General features: G+C 38.0%; 1 protein-coding gene across 1 annotated transcript; it reads right to left on the reverse strand.

The window, feature by feature from the left end:
- Positions 1–379: 379 nt before the first annotated feature.
- On the reverse strand, positions 380–11,404 carry LOC123241550 (butyrophilin-like protein 10). The gene is made up of 3 exons (XM_044669169.1): positions 11,356–11,404; positions 6,772–7,176; positions 380–672 (listed from the first exon to the last, which is right to left on the reverse strand). Exons 1-3 carry the CDS (start codon positions 11,402–11,404, stop codon positions 380–382), a joined length of 747 nt encoding a protein of 248 aa, XP_044525104.1.
- Positions 11,405–19,408: the final 8,004 nt, after the last annotated feature.

Below are 19,408 nucleotides of genomic sequence, written 5' to 3' on the forward strand. Positions count from 1 at the left end.
CATAGTAGGTACTTGATAAATGATTACTGAATGAATATATTTACTTGTAACATGGGTAAATGATCCCTGCCCCATTCTAGTACAAACTACATTTATTTACAATCTGGTCTGTAAATTATTAAGCACTTGGGACAAGAGGGGCACTGTGCCTGACCTAAATACCTCAGAATATTCAGATATTCCATCTTTCCTGCTTATCCTGTCTTCCATTTCTATCAAATAACAAACATTTTCTCCTTGCTTTTTAAAATCCTCCGTCCTCCTTCCCCTCAGCCAAAGTGGCTTGGAATTCCCAACAGAGAAATTCAGTAAATTGTGATTAATGATGGTTTCTTAGTGGTGAGTTACCAATTACTTCACTGTCTCTTTAGTCACAGTTTCACTTACTGGGATACTTGCGGATTGTCCTAAATGGTTGAAAATTCACATCTGTCTCTATTATGCGACAAACGTATTTCTCATTGAGTTTGACAGGGTATTTCAAGACAGAAAACACTCTATAGGCACCATTCATCTGTTCCTCATAGATCTCCACAGTGCTGTAATTGGACAAATCCCTCTCTCCTCTGTCCAGCCAAGTCACATTTGGCAGGTAGTACCAGCCTGTGGAGACGCAGGTGGCCACGGTTTCATCATCAATTTGCTTGAATTCCACCTGGGGCTGTTCAGAATCTAATTATAAAAATAACAAAACAATTAGTGACCTTCTGATTTTAGTCCCAGTGATAACTGCCCTGAGAGGATCAGGGGCTAAGCAGGAATCTTGGTCCGACTTTTCATGTTAACCCCTTATATAGTGTAATCAAACATTGGTTTCCTGGGAGTAGAAACATAATGGGGGGAAAAAAACCACAGGTTTGGTAACAATGCTTTGTAAATACATCAATCTTTTCTCTTTTGTTTCTTTGCTCTTTTTGGCCTTATCTATGATTTCGTTTCATGCCCTGTGTGAAAAGAGGGGGACCATGATGTAGCAAATAAGGAGATGAACTGAAAGCCAAGGAGACTTGTGTTCAAGTTTGATCTCTGATTCATGCTGATTACATGACTTCAGGTAAGTCCATTAACCCCTCAGAGATCTAGGCAATTCTGAAAGACTATAAAGTTACAGAGAAGATGCAGAGGAGTTTCCTTATCTGAGAGATCTCTGTGACAATATAATCACGAATTCAGTGCCTATCCCAGCATGGAAGCTCCCTCCACTGATGCAGGTGTGACTAGTCTTTTAATCTTGGAGTCTTGACTTTTTCATATCATATATAACTAGTCTCCATCAAAGGCAGGCCTTTCTAACTCCAAGGCCAGCCCTCTAGCCTAAGTGTCCAGGTGGTAAAGTGGATAGAGGATTAGAGCTTGAGTCAGGAAGACCTGAGTTCAAATCTGCCCTCAGACACTAGTTGTGTGACTCTGTCTGCCTCATTTTTCCTCATCTATAAAATGGGAATAATAATATTGCCTACCTTCTAAGGTCATTGTGAAGATTAAGTGAAATAATGTTTAAAAATGCCTTGCAAAGGCTGAGGGACTTATGAGAAAGAAAACTAGCCACATTCAGAGGAAGAACTGTGGGAGGAAAGAAAAACAATTGCTTGAATACATGGGCTGATGGGGATATTATTGGGGATGTAGACACTAAACAATAACTCTAGTCCAACTATCAATAATATGGAATTAGGTCTTGATCAATAATACATGTAAAACCCAGCGGAATTGTGAGTCAGCTAAAGGGGGTTGGTGGGGCTTGGGGAGAAGGAAAGAACATGAAATATGTAACTATGGGAAATTATTCAAAATAAAAATTTTAAAAAAAGAAATAATTTAAAAATCAATATTGATAGCCAAGGCCACAAATAAAAGAACAAAAACTAATGTTAAAAAAATGCCTTGCAAACCTTAAAGTGCAATATAAATGCTGGCTATTATTTTTCATTATACAATATGCCACCTCTCAGAGCCCTTCCTAATAGGATGCATCAGAAGTGGTATTAGAGCCCTAGCTTCCCTTTTCCTCTCATTCTTGACCCCCTCTCACAAAATGTTATGTAAAAAGAAATAGAAAGGGAAATGGGAGTAGTTTCAAGTTGAATTCACTAGCTGGGTAATGGGATAAGGGAAGAATGACTAGAAAGACAGCTTCAGGGAGAATATTCCTTGAGGTCTGACATGGAGCCTTAAAACAAGTTTAGGGCAGGTGGCTAAGATGTCCAGAAGGTCTGGCTATTTGAATCATAGCAGTTGTCCAACTCAGGAGTCATTTCCCAGGAATTGCAAACCCTGGAGCAAATACTACATCCAGTCCAAGGAAAGTAATAACTATTTCACCCTCCACTGGAGGGTTTGAATATAATTTTTAAAAGTCTGCCAGTCCCTCCTCCAAACTAGAGCACAAATATTAAATGAAAATAGTTCTGGATTGTTAAAGGCTACAATAATAAAAAAAAGGATAATAGAGAAAATAGAGAACTTGAAAGTCCATGAGATGCCCTGTTAAACATGGTGGTAGCTCAGCAGAATTGAGTGAATTCAACAGACATTTCATGAAAGCCTATGATATATGAGGCATGATGTTAAAGGCTATAGAGAATATACAGATTTGTTAGACATAGCCACTGCCCCAGAGAAGTTTACAGTTGAAGTAGGGTTAAGGCTAGCTAAGGAATCCTGGATGGCTCATATTATTTCTTTGAGTCTCAGTCTCCTCATTTCTAAAATGAATAGACTGAAACACATAGGTACTGTAATGTAGAGATGGCAGCATGGAATCCCTGCAAAATTCCATGCTGCCATCTCTACATTACAGGACTCAGGTTCTTTCTAGCACTGACATTCAACATCAGTTAACTTTTAAACATCTACTGTGTGTACAATACTATGCTGGGTATAGAGAGAAGTTAAAAATTAAATAGCGGTGTCACAGTCTAGTGTGGGCATATGGTACATGCACAAGTAATTAGAATGTAATAAGATGTGACAAGTACATACAAAAGAAACAAATCAGGTTCTTTTTGAGGTCCAAAGTTGATGGAAAAGGGAAGGAGGAGGATGTGGATTGTTGTTTAACAAAAGCATCAAGGGAGTTTTCATGGAAGAGATGGCATGTTTCCTGCAAAGCCATCCCTGATCCTATCCTTCCCTTCCGCACATCCTATAGCTCTTTGCTTTATAATTTTCTAATGCATTTGCCATATAATACTGTATATTATTATATACCCTACCAAACTGGAAGCTCCCTGAGGGCATCAATTGAATCTTATCAAAGTCATCTCTCCCCAGTATTGTATTGAGCACCTTATAGAAGATTCTGGATGTTAATACATTTGTTGCATTCAGTAATAATGTATTGTATTTGTATTCTAAAGTACCTTACAAATTCAGTGCATTATCATTTAAATTATATTTTAAATTGACTAAAATACCTCCAATTCAGACCAACAGCCCTTCTTCCAGCCCATTAGGGTACAGGCATCATCCAGGGAAGCAATCTTTGTGGACAAGGAACCTGGCAAAAAGCCTCTGCGAGTTCTGTAGCCTCTGCCTCCTCAGTCATAGCTACTAAAGTCCCAGAGAAGGAAAGTTCTCGCCACCAAAGTCTTTAGCACCCTCAAACCACTCAATGACAGAAGCAGATCTTTATAAATGGAAATAATGTTTTAAAAGGTATATTATCAACTGCTTGGCCACTGCGCCTAAGGACCAATGGACCTATCCAATTGACTTGCAGCTGAACCCTCCTATGTGCGTCCCCTGTTGAGGTTGGTTTGACCCAGGGAGAAAGGAGCCATCATCAGTTCTCACAGAGATACTTCCTTACGCTGATGAAGGCCCTGGCAAGGCTGTTTACATGAGCACCAGATAGGTGGCTATCTGGGATGAACTCCCTTGGACTGCTTGGGTTTCTAAAAGAGCCCTAAAAAAATGTTTTGGGTATTGCCTCTTCATAAACAAATGCCCCCTAAAAATGATGTAATAACACAATGACTTGAAGGAAATATCTCTATAAAAATCTGACTCGATTGGTCATTGAATGAAGCTGTATGTAACTTTTGCCTGGCCCCACACTCATTATTTTCGCAATTCAGATTTTGATAAGAAGCCTAGAGCTGGCATCGCCCTTATTTGAATTTGAGCTTCTTGGAGGCAGTGATTTGTCTTCTTTTTTCAGGCAGAGACTGTCTTTCTTTTCCTTTTATATCCCCAGTGCTTGTACAGAATAAATAAACTTTTTAAAATTGATTCATTCTTACATAACTAAACTCAGAGAATTTAATGTCTTTGAGAATCAGGAACAGGATAAGACTGAGGTCTGCACCTCTCACAAGCAGAGAAAAAAAGAGGATCCCACATTTTCAGATAGTGGTCTATGAGCCGGAACCTGTGGCCTCTTCATTTGATAGTAGAAAATACAAGTCAAATTCATGCACTGACAATTGAGTCATTAAGCCCCCGAGATCCCAGCAACAGCTTTGATCCATGGAAAGAGAAGCCAGTTTGCACTATAATTAATGACTTTATACTTTTATACTTCAAATTGCCATAATTTCATTGGTTGGAGTATTTACCCACCAATTCAGCTCACAAGCTCCTCTCTACACTTTAGGAGATAGTCTTTGTGAGTTACCCTAGACAAAAGAAACCACTATTTCTTGGCCAAACAGCTCCTGATGAGCCTCTTCAAACTTTTTTGGTTTTACTTTTTGTTGTTCAGTCATTTTTCGTTCATATACAAAGTTTTGTGACTTCTTTTGGGGGTTTTCTTAACAAATATTGTAGAGTGGTTTGCCATTTCCTTCTCCAGTTCATTTTACAGATGAAGAAACAAAGGCAAACAAGATTAAGTGACTTGCCCAGGGATGCACAAATAGCAAATGTCTGAAGCCAGGCTTAAATTCGCCTTCTTGACTCCAGACCCATTCTCTAACCACTGTGTCACCAAGCTGTCCAATTAGTTGGTTAGTCACATCCAACTCTTCATGACCTCATTTGGAATTTTCTTGACAAAGAAAAGTGGAGTGGTTTGCCATTTCTTTATCCAGTTCAATTTACAGATGAGGAAACCGAGGCAATCAAGTGCCTTGCCCAAGGTCACACAGCAAGTGAGTGTTCAAGGCCAGACTGTAACTTAGGAAAACAGATCTTCTTCACTCCAGGCTTCCTGACTCCATTCTATCTACTGCACCACAGTAAGGGAAAAATCCCATTGAAGTAAAAACTGTAACAAGCCTATGTTAAAAAAAAAATGTATGTCCATATCCCTAGAGAGAGATGGCTTATAGAAACGAGGATTCGCTTTTCATGTTACAAGTTCTTGAAAATGACTAGCCCTTATAAAACAAGTCTTCTCTGATGTCTATCTGTTAGGTCATTTTTTAAAAGAACCTGATTAAAAGCTGTTTTCACATCAGACAGAAATGCAATAGGAAATCTAAGTTCATAGGAATAGAGCCTTAAAAGAGGAAAGGAGCTTAGAGGTGACCCAGTTCTATCTCTACTCATTTCTCAGATGAGGAAACTAATAGATGCCCAGGAAAGAGAAGTTTCTTTTATTTTATACTAAAATGGAACATCCAAGGAGGATGCTTTAGGGGGAACAGCATATTGATTCTACACATGTTAGAAAAACACAAACCTGAATTTTAAGGAAAAAAAATATTGGCATAGGTAGAGAATCTCAGTGTTTGAATACAGTATGGGAAAAATCCCATTGAAGCAAAAATCAAGGTCTCACACCAGAAGCAAATTGCAGAAGCAGGGTTTAAACCTATATTTGTGGTTGTTATTCAGTCAGATATGACTCTCTGTATTTCTATTTGAGAATTTTTTGGCAAAGCTATTGGGGTGGCTTGCCATTTCCTTCTCCAGTTCATTTGACAGATGAGGAAACTGAGGTAAAAGGGGTTAAGTGACTTGCCTAAGGTCACAGAGCTAGTTTGTCTGAGGCTAGATTTGAACTCAAGAAGATGAGTCTTCCTGACACCAGGCCTAATACTCTATCCACTGCTCCACCTAGCTGCCCTTGAACCTATACAGAATAATATAATATTGAAAGGCAACAGTGGCATGGTAGATAAAGATCCAGCTATGTGACCCTGAGTAAGTCATTTAACTCTGATTGCCTAGGTCTTACCATTTTTCTGCCTTGGAACTAATACTTAGTATTGATTCTAAGATAGAAAGTAGGGGTTAAAATAATATGCTTAGACTGATTTTGGAGAAAGGTGAAGAAGTGACGAATGGTGTGAACTGTAGGAGAAGGAACAAGGAATGACTTATTTACGGGGGCTCTATTGTCCACCGACAGTGAAAACTTGGGCAAGTTGAATAGCTCTGCAACCATAAAATAAGGAGTTGCATCAAATATATTTTAAGATTCCTTTCAGTTCTAGAACATTGAGTGTCCCAGAGAGATTAGGATAAATTCATAGATAACTGAGTAAAATAGTGACCAGAGTCAAAGCTTGAAACCACGCACTCAGAATTTTGTAGAGGCAGTTAGATGGTATATTGGATAGTGATGGACTTCGAGTCAGAAAGATTGAATTCAAATCCATTTTCAAACACTTTTGAACTGTGACACTCCGGATGAGACAGCTAACCTTTCTCAGCCTCAGTTGCCCCATCTATAAAATGGGAAGGAAAATTACATCTACCACACAGGGTTGTTATAAGCTTCAAGTGAAACAGCACAGAGAAAGCACTTTGTAATTCTTAAGACATTATTTAAACATTAGAGCTTATTATTAAATTAACTACAATGCTAAGTAATTTCCTTACCTTCTACAATTAGCTTAATTTTGCTTTCACCCCTTCCAATTGGTGAGACAGCCATGCACTTGTAGATAGCTTGATCCTGGAAATTCACATTTTTTAATAAGAGGGACAGGATTCCCTCAGAAATTTCTGCCCGATTCACAGAAACTCTTTTCTCATACATGGCGTTCTGCTCCTCTGGCTGCTCCATGTTATTTCTAAACTGGTAAACCACTTTTGAGAAAACCTCGAAAAAATCATAGAACCTGAAAAACTGGAAATAATCCTTGTCATCTTCTACCTCAAATTCCTCCCTGATGTCTTCTCTTTCCCAGGTAAATTCGAGGTTGTCTGTGCCTTTCACAAAGGAGAAATGACAAGGCAAGGTAACATCAGAGTAAGGGTGGGCCCTTAATTCGTCGATAGCCGCTGGAAACATCAAAGATGGAGACAAAGTTTAGTAAAATACAAAATAAATGGTTCTGAATCTCTCAGAACACAGTTATTAGCTCTTTCAAGATTTATAGCTGCAAGCACTGAGGGGTTGGACTTTATGTCATTAACGAACCCTTAAATGAAATGCATTGACATTTTTTAGTCTTACAGCCTTTAGTTGAACTCCATCCCATCTCTTTTCAACTGACCCCATCCCTCTCTTTTAATTTTCTTTCAGAAAAAGGAAGTGAAGTCCCACAGATAGTTAATGACAAAGATGGAACCAGAATTCAGGCTTTTGGAGCTAAAAAGGACACTTGTTTGCCCTCAAAGACTATTATATTTTATTTGGTGGAATAGTAGAGTCTGGGGACTATGAGAGTGAGAAGTCAAAGAATAAAGAAAGGAGAGCTTACTTTCTTAGAGAAACTGAGAAAGTAAGGAACAAATGAGAATTAATAACACTAGGAAAAATAAAGTTCTGGTTTATCTGAAGTTAAGGGTAACATTATATGTGAAGTGGGGCCAAAAAATTTATATATCATCAGGAAACAGGATTTAGTGAAGGAAAAAATCTTAGAATTTAGACCAACATTCACCTTTTATAGATGATATAAATGAAGTCAAAAAAGTGAAGTGATTGCTAGGTCACAATAAATGACTTAAATGACTAGCAAATAGTGAAGAACCAAGAATCCTTCCTTTTCCACCACACTGTACCAGACTGCCTCCTCATGGTCATGTGTCACTGTGATTTATGATTTAAAAGATCTGTAAAGGTCTTTTAAGGGGAAATTCTGCCAACAGACCTGACACTTTACTTGGTGGCTTTCTGGAAATGCAGCCAGATAGTTCCCAGAAATTAGGACTCCACAGAAACAGGCACAATTTTGCCAAATTCCCAGAAGCTTGACTCTTGATGAAGATAATGAGGCAGTTAGGTGGTTCAGTGGAAAGAGCACTCTTGACCTGGAGTCAGGAAGACTTGTGTTTAAATCTAACCTCCAACACTTACATCAGTTGTGTGACTGGGGAAGTCATTTAATCTCTGTTTGCCTCAGTTTCCTCATTTATAAAAAATAATTATTATTTTGAACATAAGGTTCAAATGAAACAATAATTTGTAAAGTCTTACATGCTATATAAATGTTAGCCATTATTATTATAGTTAGCCTTTTTCTCATGATAATTTTTGCCGTCTCTCTAATGTAATTATAATGCTCCTTCCAACTACTGAAAATCATACCCCAATCTCTTTAATTTGTTAAATAACCAGGAGCAGAGGGCAAGTAGATGGCTCAGAAAATAGAGATGGGAGGTCTTGGATTAAAATCTATGTGTCAAATCCCAGCTGTATGGTCCTAGGCAAATCACTAAACCCCAATTGCCTAGCTTTCACTGCTCTTTTGCCTTGGAACTGATACTTAGTATTGATTCCAAGACAGAAGGTAAGGGTTTTTAAAAAAAATAACCAGAAGTGTGCTGCTAAATGATTAACAACTGGGTCTCCAAAAAGCCAAGTTTAATCAACATTATTAACCTTTTCTCTATCACTTTCCTAGTCTAGACTAGCAACAAAATGACTTGATTTGTAGGATTTGTAAATTTTCAAGGTACAAATGCTTACATTGAGAAGTTAACAGCTGGTTTTCCTAAACTGGGTAGAACCAGCTCGAGTATACTTCCATATGCAGCCTATGGTCTAATACCCCAAATTCTGAGTTTTACATGATCCAGTACTAACTGGAGGTTACTACCCCCAAATCACATTCTCTCTGTCTTGTGTTGTCCTCACCCAGGGTTTCCTTCTTGCTGGAGAAGCAACCTCTTCCTGAAGGACTTGCAGGACCTAAATAACTCAAACTAAGAGTGAAGGATAAAATCAGTCCAAAAAAGCATTTATTATTTATTCAAGTTCCTTGCTCTCCCATCTAGTCCCTCACTACTCCTCCTACTTCAGGGGATATATATGAGATCTCTTTTCCCCATCAAGAGGCATATTGATTAGAGATTTCCCCTCCTCTAGATAGGAAGCTAAACTCTGGAATTCTTGAGTTTGAAGTTGCTAACACTAGCCTCTAAGAATGGACCTGGCCAAGAAATCCATCCTTCTCTCACAAAAAATATCTATTCCAGGACTTAACTTCCCAGGAATTTTCTTTCCTTTATTCAGGAGTCTGGGATTCAGAAACTCTCACCAATCAGTCATTTATTTAGTTCTCCAGATCATAGCTTTGGTCTCTCAAGCTAAAAAAGTTCACCAATTTACTCTCTGAGACTGGGCCAAAGAATGTGGAATCTAGGATGTCCTCTCAAATAATATGATAGGATGCCTCTGGCAAATTAAAGTTTATTTTTCTTGTGGATGAGTCCATGTTCTCAGGGTATGTGTGTATGACTTTGGGGAAAAATGAGAATCACTGTTATTTTGTGGTATGCCTTCCAGCAATCCCATACTTATTTTTCTTTGAAGGGTAGTATTGTTAGGCCAGTATAGGACCTGGAAGAAAAGTGGAACTCACTGGAGAGGGAGAAGAATTGTTTTTGATTATTATGGTCTGTTATGGATCCTACCATTATATTTTCTGTGATGTAAAATAAAACTTGTCCTATGTTCAACATATACATGGTTACTATCTGTGTTTGCATGTAATCTGGAGCCTCTACTCTATTATCTATATTTTTTGGCAACTAGATTTGAACTGTTTTTGAGACATATTCTGAAATTTCCTGAAAAGAATTCTGGATAGGAAAAACATAAGCCAAAAAGAAAGTGAAACTTTGGGGACAGTACAGAGATTGGACTAGATTCAAGGAAAGGATGCTTATGGTTCTAGACCACAAGTTATAATTATTTGTTTTTATGGATTTGCTACTTCTTATCCCTATTTTGCATATGCAATCAAGTAATCTTTTATCTGTATTAAAGAAAAGGGTAGATCTGCAGTCTAAACTAGATTGGATCTGGATTTAAATTCAACTTCCATAACCTTGGAGAGACAAGTAGAACTGTTAGAAGTCATAGAGAGTATTAATATGATTTGAGGATTGTTTATAAATTAGATCATTGCATTCCCCGAACTATGCTTTCTAGTTATCAGCATGGTGGCTAAAAGTAAGATTTTCCAGGACAGTCCTATTTCAAGAAAACAGTTTTGACTTGTGTTGTTGATCACTAATCTATTGGGAAGTGGATCTCAGTCCACTATATAGATAGCTATGGTATTTCTGTATATAGTTTTAACAATGCTTTCTAAAGGCAATAGTCCTTGTCAGACTATGTGTCTAAATTTTGGGTTTAGAAAATATGGCCACTGCAATTTAAAGGGGTTTTTCCCCCTTGAAATTTCTGCAATGTGAGGCTACCATGATATAGTGGAAGGTGTACTATATTTGAAACCGGAGAACCTTGATTCAAATACTGTTTCTGCTATTTATTACCTGTGAAATCTTAGACAGTCTTGTCCGAAGCAACCCAACAAGAGCATCAGAAACCTTGTGCAAGGCATTCTAATTTTTAAAAATTCAATAATCCCTGCCTTCAGGGAGTTTATATTCTATTGAGTGAATACAACATGTACATAGGTAAGCTTATACGTAGTCATAAGGAGGAAGAGAATACTAACAAGTAGGGGGATCAGGATCAGCATTGGAAATGGTACATAAATTGAGCAGGGAAGGATGGATTTAAAACCAGAGATGAGTAAGAATTGCATTCTGGGCATCAGGAACAACTTATGTAAAGGCTCAGTATTCAGAAACAGAATGCTACTCTCTAAGACTTCTTTTTCTCAGTCAAAAAACCTTCAGGGGCTGAACTAAATAGCCTCCAAGATTCCTTCCAATTCTCTAAATCTGACCTATAAAATGAAATGCCTGAACTAAATAGTCTCTCAAAAAGAAAGACTTCTAGGATGTAAGCAATCTAAATTCTACAGGTCAGAATTTTTGTTGGTTGATTTGTGTTTATAATTTTTATACTACTCATTGATGCAAAATAATAGCATCATAGGTCTGTTTAGTGTTTCCTGAAGTACAATGATTGACAAGGACATTGCTGTCCAGAAAGGGTCTCTAAAAAAACAAGTAGGATAGGGAATGAAACCTTTCCATGCTCAGGTAAAGAAAGCTAGTTTATGGAATACCCACAATTCTTTCTGTAAACTGACTCACCTGCATGATGAATGAGAAGTATGCTGACCATCACCAGAAAGGAAGCCATCCTCAAAGCAACACAGGGGGAAAGGCAGAGCATCTGCTTTAGCAAGAGAGAACTTGGGTCAAAATGATCACAGTCATCCTCAAGAAGGGTTGGGGTAGCCCTGTACCAGCAATCACCAGTGCTCCAAACCCCTCAGGTATCAGGAGAAAAAACTGAACTCAGGTCTTCTAAATCTAGAAACAGGGAAGAGAGGGGCAAGGAAGGAGCGAGGGAAAAGGGGGGAAAGGAATGTGTAGAGTGGGAATTTGGGGTTTCTTGATATAGCAAGATGCACCCCCTTTAATCACTCAAATAATGAGAGGCCAGGTTAAGATACAGAAAGACATGGATTTATTACTTAGATACATAGGCAATCCCCCAAGATATACAGATGAACTCCCAATTTAGAGAAATTTAATACAATGCCCTCCACCTGAACAAAAGAGTTAAAGGTTTATGGGAGAAACTGGAAGGGGGAAGAGAGAGCAAAGCTGTGTCCAATAATAAGCTAATGATTCAAACTTAACCTCTAGATACAGTTTTAGGAATATTGATCTGAAATTACAAATACTGCTATTACTACTAACCAAAAATATATTGAGAATTACTAATTCTCACTCCATACAAGAAGGAAGGAAGGAAGGAATGAAGGAAGGAAGGGAGGGAGGGAGAGAAAGAGGGAAGTATTAACAACCTGATCAACATACAGAACTGCTATTTGTTGGGAACTAAGACAAATAATTTAATTTGTCTTAAAGGAAAGGAAGAAGAGGTCAAGAAGACACTCACAGGCTGGTTGGTGAAATTGACATGCAGATACATGCTATATTCAAGCTTAATTTATGTGGCAAAATAACATTTTTCAAAAATAAAGTTCTCATCTAGTCACCCAGATGTTTTGTCTAAAAAAATGCCAAATGTACAAATATTTCTGAAACCCAAATGAGTGAGTGAATTTGGATATAGTCAGTCTCAATCTTACCCATAGAAATGGACATATAAACTCTGTTGTCACCCACATTCACATGCATATCAGTTAATCAGTCAATAAGCATTTATTAGGAGCCTACTTTGATCAGGCATTGTGCTAAGCACTGGAGAAACAAAGAAAAGTAAATGACAATTTCTGACCTCAAAGAATTCACAACTTAATAATTCATAGATAAACACAAAGATTGATACACAAAAGTATATACAAATGCACATTCATTCATTTACTCAACAATTATTAAGCTCCTACTGTATACAGTAAAAAATGTTATACATTATGTGAAATAACATCGTGTAGATAAGATAAGATCCCTACTATTGCAGGAGTCAGTCCAATCAGAGAGTCATGGCATTATCCTTTCTAGGAATCAGCTAAAAGAAAAAAGTGCCAGCCTATATTTGATTAGGAGTAAATGCTTAGAATAATTAAGCAAACATTGATTCCAAATGCAGCCCAAAGACAGCCCATTTCTTCAAAGAGCAAAGATAAAATGATGTGACAGGTTTGGACATTCAGAAGGCATTCAGGTTTGGCTATTACCAAGAAATTGTAAGATGTTTCTGAGTTTCCAAAAGAAATTATCACAACCTAAGTCATTTATTCCTTCCCATCTATGTAAAATTTTCAAAATTCCTTAGGAAAACAAACCTTCACTTCAAAAATAAATTCTGATAGCAAGGAGGTGGGGTCAAGAGAACTCTGGTTGTTTAATGGACCCTTTAATCTAGCTGATGAGACTAAAGGGTGTAGGCCTTCCATGGATCCTTGCTGAGAAGAAATGGTGAGTCTCCTCTAATTGGTTCCCAAAGATTGAAGCTGTCTCTTCTGATCATTTGATTGAGGTGTAAGAAGATGCAGTCTTGCTGGAAGAACTGCCTCCTCTGTAGCCTATAAGAGATCTAAGGAGAAATGACTACTACTTTTACACCATTTTTCCTTTCTATAGCCTGGCTCTCCCTTGGAATTGCAGCAAAGGTGGGTGGAAAGAGGTTGAGATTTCTCCTCCCCGTTCACCCCTTGCAAAAAAAAATGACTTATAGCAGATATCTTGCAGGAGAGACAGGAGCCAGCAAGCACCAGGCAAGTCAAATCACCTCTACAACTTCAAATACCTCCTCTCCCTTCAAAGACCTATGGTAGTATCCCAGGACTTTGAATACAAGAGCCTTGGGCTTAGCTGTGTCCTTCATTCTACTGGCCCTACTTTCAATCCAGGCTCAACAGCCATCTTAGAGGGGAACAGTCCCTGTGGAGAAGGGGCCAGTCAATGCCATTGATTGCTGACTTATTGCTATCTATGGGACAGGCTAGCAAGGAATCCTGGGGAAAAATAGGGCAGCACAAACCAGACACGTCAAACCACCACTACCACCATCTCCTCCTAAACCCTGATGGAGATAGAGCAAGACTCTAAACCTAAGAGCTTTGGCAATAGCAATGCTCCATCAGACAGACCACAGCCCCAAGCCCCATAGCAACCATTGAGTAGTTGCTATGGAGGAAAGACCACCTTCCTCAACGCCACAAACATCAACTGTTGACAAAAACCTGCTGAGAGTCTTTTTTTAAATTCAAAGATATTTTTATTTTTCAATTACATGTAATAATTTTCAAAATACGTTTTCTGTTTCTTGTGGGGAAGAGGTTGTTTTTCAGTCTGTTTCCCAATTTTCTCAGTGGCTTCTTATAGACAGATCCCACTACTGATTAGCATGGCCTGAATTTTGTTTAAAAGATTTCCCTGAAGTTACTCCAGGGATGAAACAGAGCCAGTCAGAGAGAGAGAGATGTTCTTTGGGATGAGGACCCTCAGGATGAACTTGGGGCCAAATGAGTCCAGTCCCTCTTAGATCTTCCCTGAACTCCAGGGTACATCTTACAGGATCTCCCCTATAAAGAGTATTCGGGGTTCAATATGTCTGTGATGTGTCATCAAATAATATTTCCTCTGCTACATTAACTGCTGTAGTAGTTAATATTTATACAAGGTATCCCTAGAAAATTTAAAACACCCAGATACTCATGGTATTTATTATACTCTCCACTAGAAAGCAAAAGTAATCATGTGGGACTGCTGAATAGAGTGCTATCACCTGAGACCTGAACTATCAAAGCAACTCCCAAGGGCCAGATCTTGTGGCCAGCCAGGACTTGACTTTCTTTACTCAGGTCCAGAACTCAGAAGCTCTCAAATTTAGGGTTGCTCAGGAGGTATCTGGGGCAAAAAATATCAGTGTTTCTCGAATCGTTGGTTGTTGATCTCTGCTCAGAGAAGAGATAAGGGCAGAAAAAGGCATCATTAACAGGGCAATTTAGGAGCCTTGAATCATAGATTGTAAACAAATACATTCTCATAGTTTTCTAAGTTATCGTGTTCTGCTGGGGATGGGGACTTCTTCTCCCTCCAAGTGCAAAGAAGACAAAGTCAGAAGAAAGAAAGAAGGATCTAAAAAAGCTGAATAGAGACTCAGATTTCTTACAAGCAGGTCACAGAGAAGACAAGTGACCATCCTTATGGATGTCAGTCAAACAATCTTCAGGAATTATAGCTACTGGGGACCAATAAAAGGCCCTTGTCATGTCTTCTCAGAAGATGAATGTCCCTTAATGAGGGGACTAGGGGCCCATGTCCAATGCAATGGGAGGTTACAGCCTAACAAAAATCTACACCTTTTATTTCATCAAGTGGATTTTGTGTTTGACCAAATCAGTCAGGGCCTCACAATTACCCTTGTAGCATGTGAAGCATGAAGGAAAAGTAGACAAACTATTACTCATTTTGAAAAGGACTATTCTAAACTTCTAAGAGTGTAAAACTTAGAGCCTGAGAAGGGATAGGGGTAGAGAACCAACAACACAGTCATCAAATTCTAGAAACACCAGAAAACTAAATTGAGGTCCTATTTATCTGGTCACAACATACAAAGTAATAGTATCCCGTCAAATCTTCTTACCAGAGACAGAAAGGGAAAAGTTCCCAAAGTCAGATTAGGGGGGGAATAGTGAATCAGGCTACGAAACAGGAAGGTAATTTTAGCAATTTCTGTGACTGTCCTCATCTTCTTTCTTTCCACCTATCTCTCTGCATTTTTATTCCATGTTTCTCTCTTTTTTTTCCCCCTTACCACTCTTCAGGGATTCTTTCTCCAGAATCCATGAACTTCGAAAAAAGTTTTGCTCCTGTATTTCAACATAATTGTATTTCTTTGTAATGCCTTGTATTTTTAAAAAGTATTTTAATATTAGCTTAAGAAAGGATCCATAGGCTTTATCAGAATGCCAAAGGAGTTCATAATACAACAATGGTTAAGAACCCTTGCCTAGGTCTAACATGTGTCTGTCTGCCCATTGAACTCCCCCTCTCCTTTATTTTTTGCATCTTTCCTCCCATTTCTTTGTATCTCTCTTTTCCTTATGTCCTCTTTGTTTCGTCTCCTTGCAAATAAGCCTTATATAAATGGATACTCCCATTCCTGGTGTGAATCTCTTCCTTTTCCTACCAGGTCCTCCTACTTGGTCACCCGGTCACCCTGACTCAAGCCTCTCCTCATTCTAGTCTCTCATCCCTTCAGATGTCAAATTGATCTTCCTAAATTACAGGTGTGGTTGTGTCCCACATCTATTCTTCTCCTCTTCGAGAAACTCCATAGAAACCTATTACTTCCTGGGGATTCAATATAAAATTCTATTGGCATTTAAAGCTTTTTATAACCTGGCCCCTTCTTTCCTTTCCAGGCTTCTTATGCCTTCCTCCTTTCTACCCATGTACTCTGTGTAGCTAGTGACCCAAAGCTCCTTGCCTTTTCATCTCCTGATTGTTATTTTCACTGGCTGTCCCCCATACCTGGAACCCTCTACCTCCTTATCTCTGCCTCCTGGCTTCCTTCAAGAATCAGTTAAAATCTCACTTTCCATAAGAAGCCTTTTCCAAACCCCCTTAATGTTAGTGCCTTTGCTCTGAGATTATGCCCAATTCATCCTGCCAATATCCTATTTGTACAAAGTTATTTGCATGTTGTCTCTCCCATTGGACTGGGAGCTCCTTGAGATGAGGGACTGGTTTTTACTTAGTTTGGGTTTTTTGCCCTTTCTTTGCATCCTTTAGCAATTTGTATAATGCCTAGGATATAGTAAGCACTTATAACAAATGCTTTCTTGATGACTTCACTTGGCCTTCCATATCCTTTTCATATCTCTAGTACTCCTTCTCCCTTCTTCATCTTTTTGTATTGCTTAACTGTCTGCAGTGTAAAATTTAAGTGTATTTTTACCAGCACATTTATTAAAAAAAACAATTAAGTTTGTATGTTCCCTGTTCTCGATTTTAAAGGATATTTTGTATTTTCCATTCACTATTTTAGAAAATGCAGTAAATTTTTACTTGCAGTTGGCACATATATTTTCCCCTGTGGGTCACTGGCCCTTGATGAAAAAAGAGTTCCTATTCCAGGCTTAAAAAAGCTCAAACAAAGGTGGAGAGTAAATTTATCCTATCTTCTTAGGCATATTTGCTTTCTTTATTTCCCCATTTCCACTGAAAAATAACACCTAATATAAGGTCCTCCAGCCTCTCACCAAGTGCAAATTTATTTCCAAAGTCACTTTTAGGGGTCTTTTCCCTTCAGATATAATAAGATGTTGGCAGAGAGCTAATGTACAGATACAATGCACAGATGGTTGGGGGCAGAGAAGTAGTAATTTCCTTTGGCTGCTATCTCTGTAACTTAATAGACTCTAGAGAATGAAGCCAAACAAGCAAGATAGGTCCAACTGCCACCTGAGTAATCCCAGTTGTATTTGGTGGATTTGTGAAAAGTCGGGGGGGGGGGGTGAGGGGAGGGGGGAAGAGGCATAGACTGAAGCAGAAATGTGTCCTTTTGCTTAGTGTGACAAATATTACACAGGGCTGGATGTGAGGATGAGCTGATCAGAGTAACAATTTTTAGATATTATTTCATTAAGAAATTTGCATTCCCTGAATTTCAGATACAAAGAACATTTTTTAAAATAATGACAAGAATTTTTAAAAAAGAAATAAAAGCCATCTGGCACACCAAGAGAATGGGGCTAAAGGTGGTGAGAAAGCTATATGACACACAAAGACTAAAGTACGTTGTGAAAATTAATCAAATAAATAATGAGTTTCCTAGAAAACAGGCCTTTATCATAGGTAAAAAATTAATACAAAAAGGATTATAGATGCTTTGTGATTCTATGATGTATGGGAAAGGGGGAGGAAATCACCTAAAGCTGGGGAAAGAATAAAAAATAGAGTAAGAAAGAAAATGTTAGGAATACACATGGATATTGCCTCCTATCATATATAAAATTATTAGGCCTCTAAGAAATTAGCTCTGTATAAAGATCTAAGTGAAAACATATTTACAAAATGGACAATATTTCTCATCCTCTAAATTAATAAAAGATCCCCACTGAAAATGCTGATGCTTACCTGTATCACAACTGGTCCCTCTGCATAGCCAGGTGAATCCACAGAGATGGAGGATGTCTGGCTTAGGAAGGAAGGGTGTGTCCCCAGATCAAAGTGGGAAGGGCCAAGGAAGGAGAGATGATAGTCTCCAATGGAGGAGTTTAAGTGAGACAAGGGTATAACGCCAGCTAAGTCATTTTTGTGATTTTACATTTTAATCTATAGTAGTATAAGATACATCCAATTGATCAACAAATATTTATTGCATGCCTACCTACCATGTTCCACCTGGTCAACTGATTCTTCTTCAATGGTTGTGGTTTCCAGAGAACTGCTTTCTTTATTTTGGGTCTTTAGTTACTCCTAAAGAGATAGTCTAAAAAAAAAGTCAACACCAAATGGTTCTAGAAGAGATTATTCTGTCAATTGATGAGCAATTATACACCTTTTACAATACGATTATTTTACATCTACTATTTGATATTGTTGTTCTCTGAAAAAGAACTCTGTTGTAGTTGACTGACATGGAGATGGCACAGGCTTATCTACACTTTGGAACTTGGCAAGACCTGTCTTATCCTAGCTCCCTGATTTGGCACAAATATTACTCTTAGGGTAACAACGAGAGAAGAATAGCTGTGAAGAAGTAACCAGAACATTTTTTTTTGTCTTATAAATCTTCATCTAAATTTAGATGGAAATGGTCAGGTTGACTTCCAAGAAGATGGCACTGTTAGAAGTACAGGATTCTGGGAAAGGAGGAAAACTGGTGTCTGTGGACATACAGTTGCTAAATATTTTCTAGGGCATATTTAAGGATTGTGGAGTTGTTGGAAATTGGCCAGGGACCCAAGGAAGTGAAAAATAAAAAGTCACATCTCTACCAAGATATTCATAGCAGTTACTCTTTTTGATAGCAAAAACAAAGACAACAACAAAAAAAAACTAGAAATAAAGTAGGTGTCCATTAATTGGTGAATAGCTAATTAAACTATGACATAAATATAGTGGAATATAATTACACCACAAAAAAATAACACAAATGAAAAATTTAGAGAAATACAGACTTTCTGAAATGAATCCAGATTGAAGACATCAGAAATGAGAGGGCAGGATAAACAAAGTAACTATATCGATATAGATGAAAACAACACTAAAAAGTAGTGGGACTGTTTAATTACAATGAACATTCTAACTCCAGAGAAGTGAAGGTGAAGCACATCTCTCTCCTTTCAATAATGAAGTGGAGAACTTTGAGTGTGGTGTATATTATATTCTGTTAGGTGCTGGTTGTTATGTCTGTTGGTTTTGCTTAAATATTCTTTTTCTTTGTTAGATAGGAGGGGTCAGTGGTGAGAGGAGCAAGGAGGATTTGAAGACAAGAAGGAACCCTGCAAAGGATAAGAGATTTAAAAAAACAACACCTTGGAATAGCTAAAATTTTTCAAAAAGACCTCAGGCTATAACTTAATGATGCTAAGAAGATATCAAGTAGAAATACTGCAAATATTACCAAAATGAAGAATATAACAGAAAATCAGAAAATAACAATATATAGAATTACTGAAATTGGACCAGTTGAAAACAAATTTGCAGATAGGAC

The sequence above is a fragment of the Gracilinanus agilis genome, chromosome 3, assembly GCF_016433145.1.
Source record: "Gracilinanus agilis isolate LMUSP501 chromosome 3, AgileGrace, whole genome shotgun sequence".
Taxonomy (NCBI): Eukaryota; Metazoa; Chordata; class Mammalia; order Didelphimorphia; family Didelphidae; genus Gracilinanus; species Gracilinanus agilis.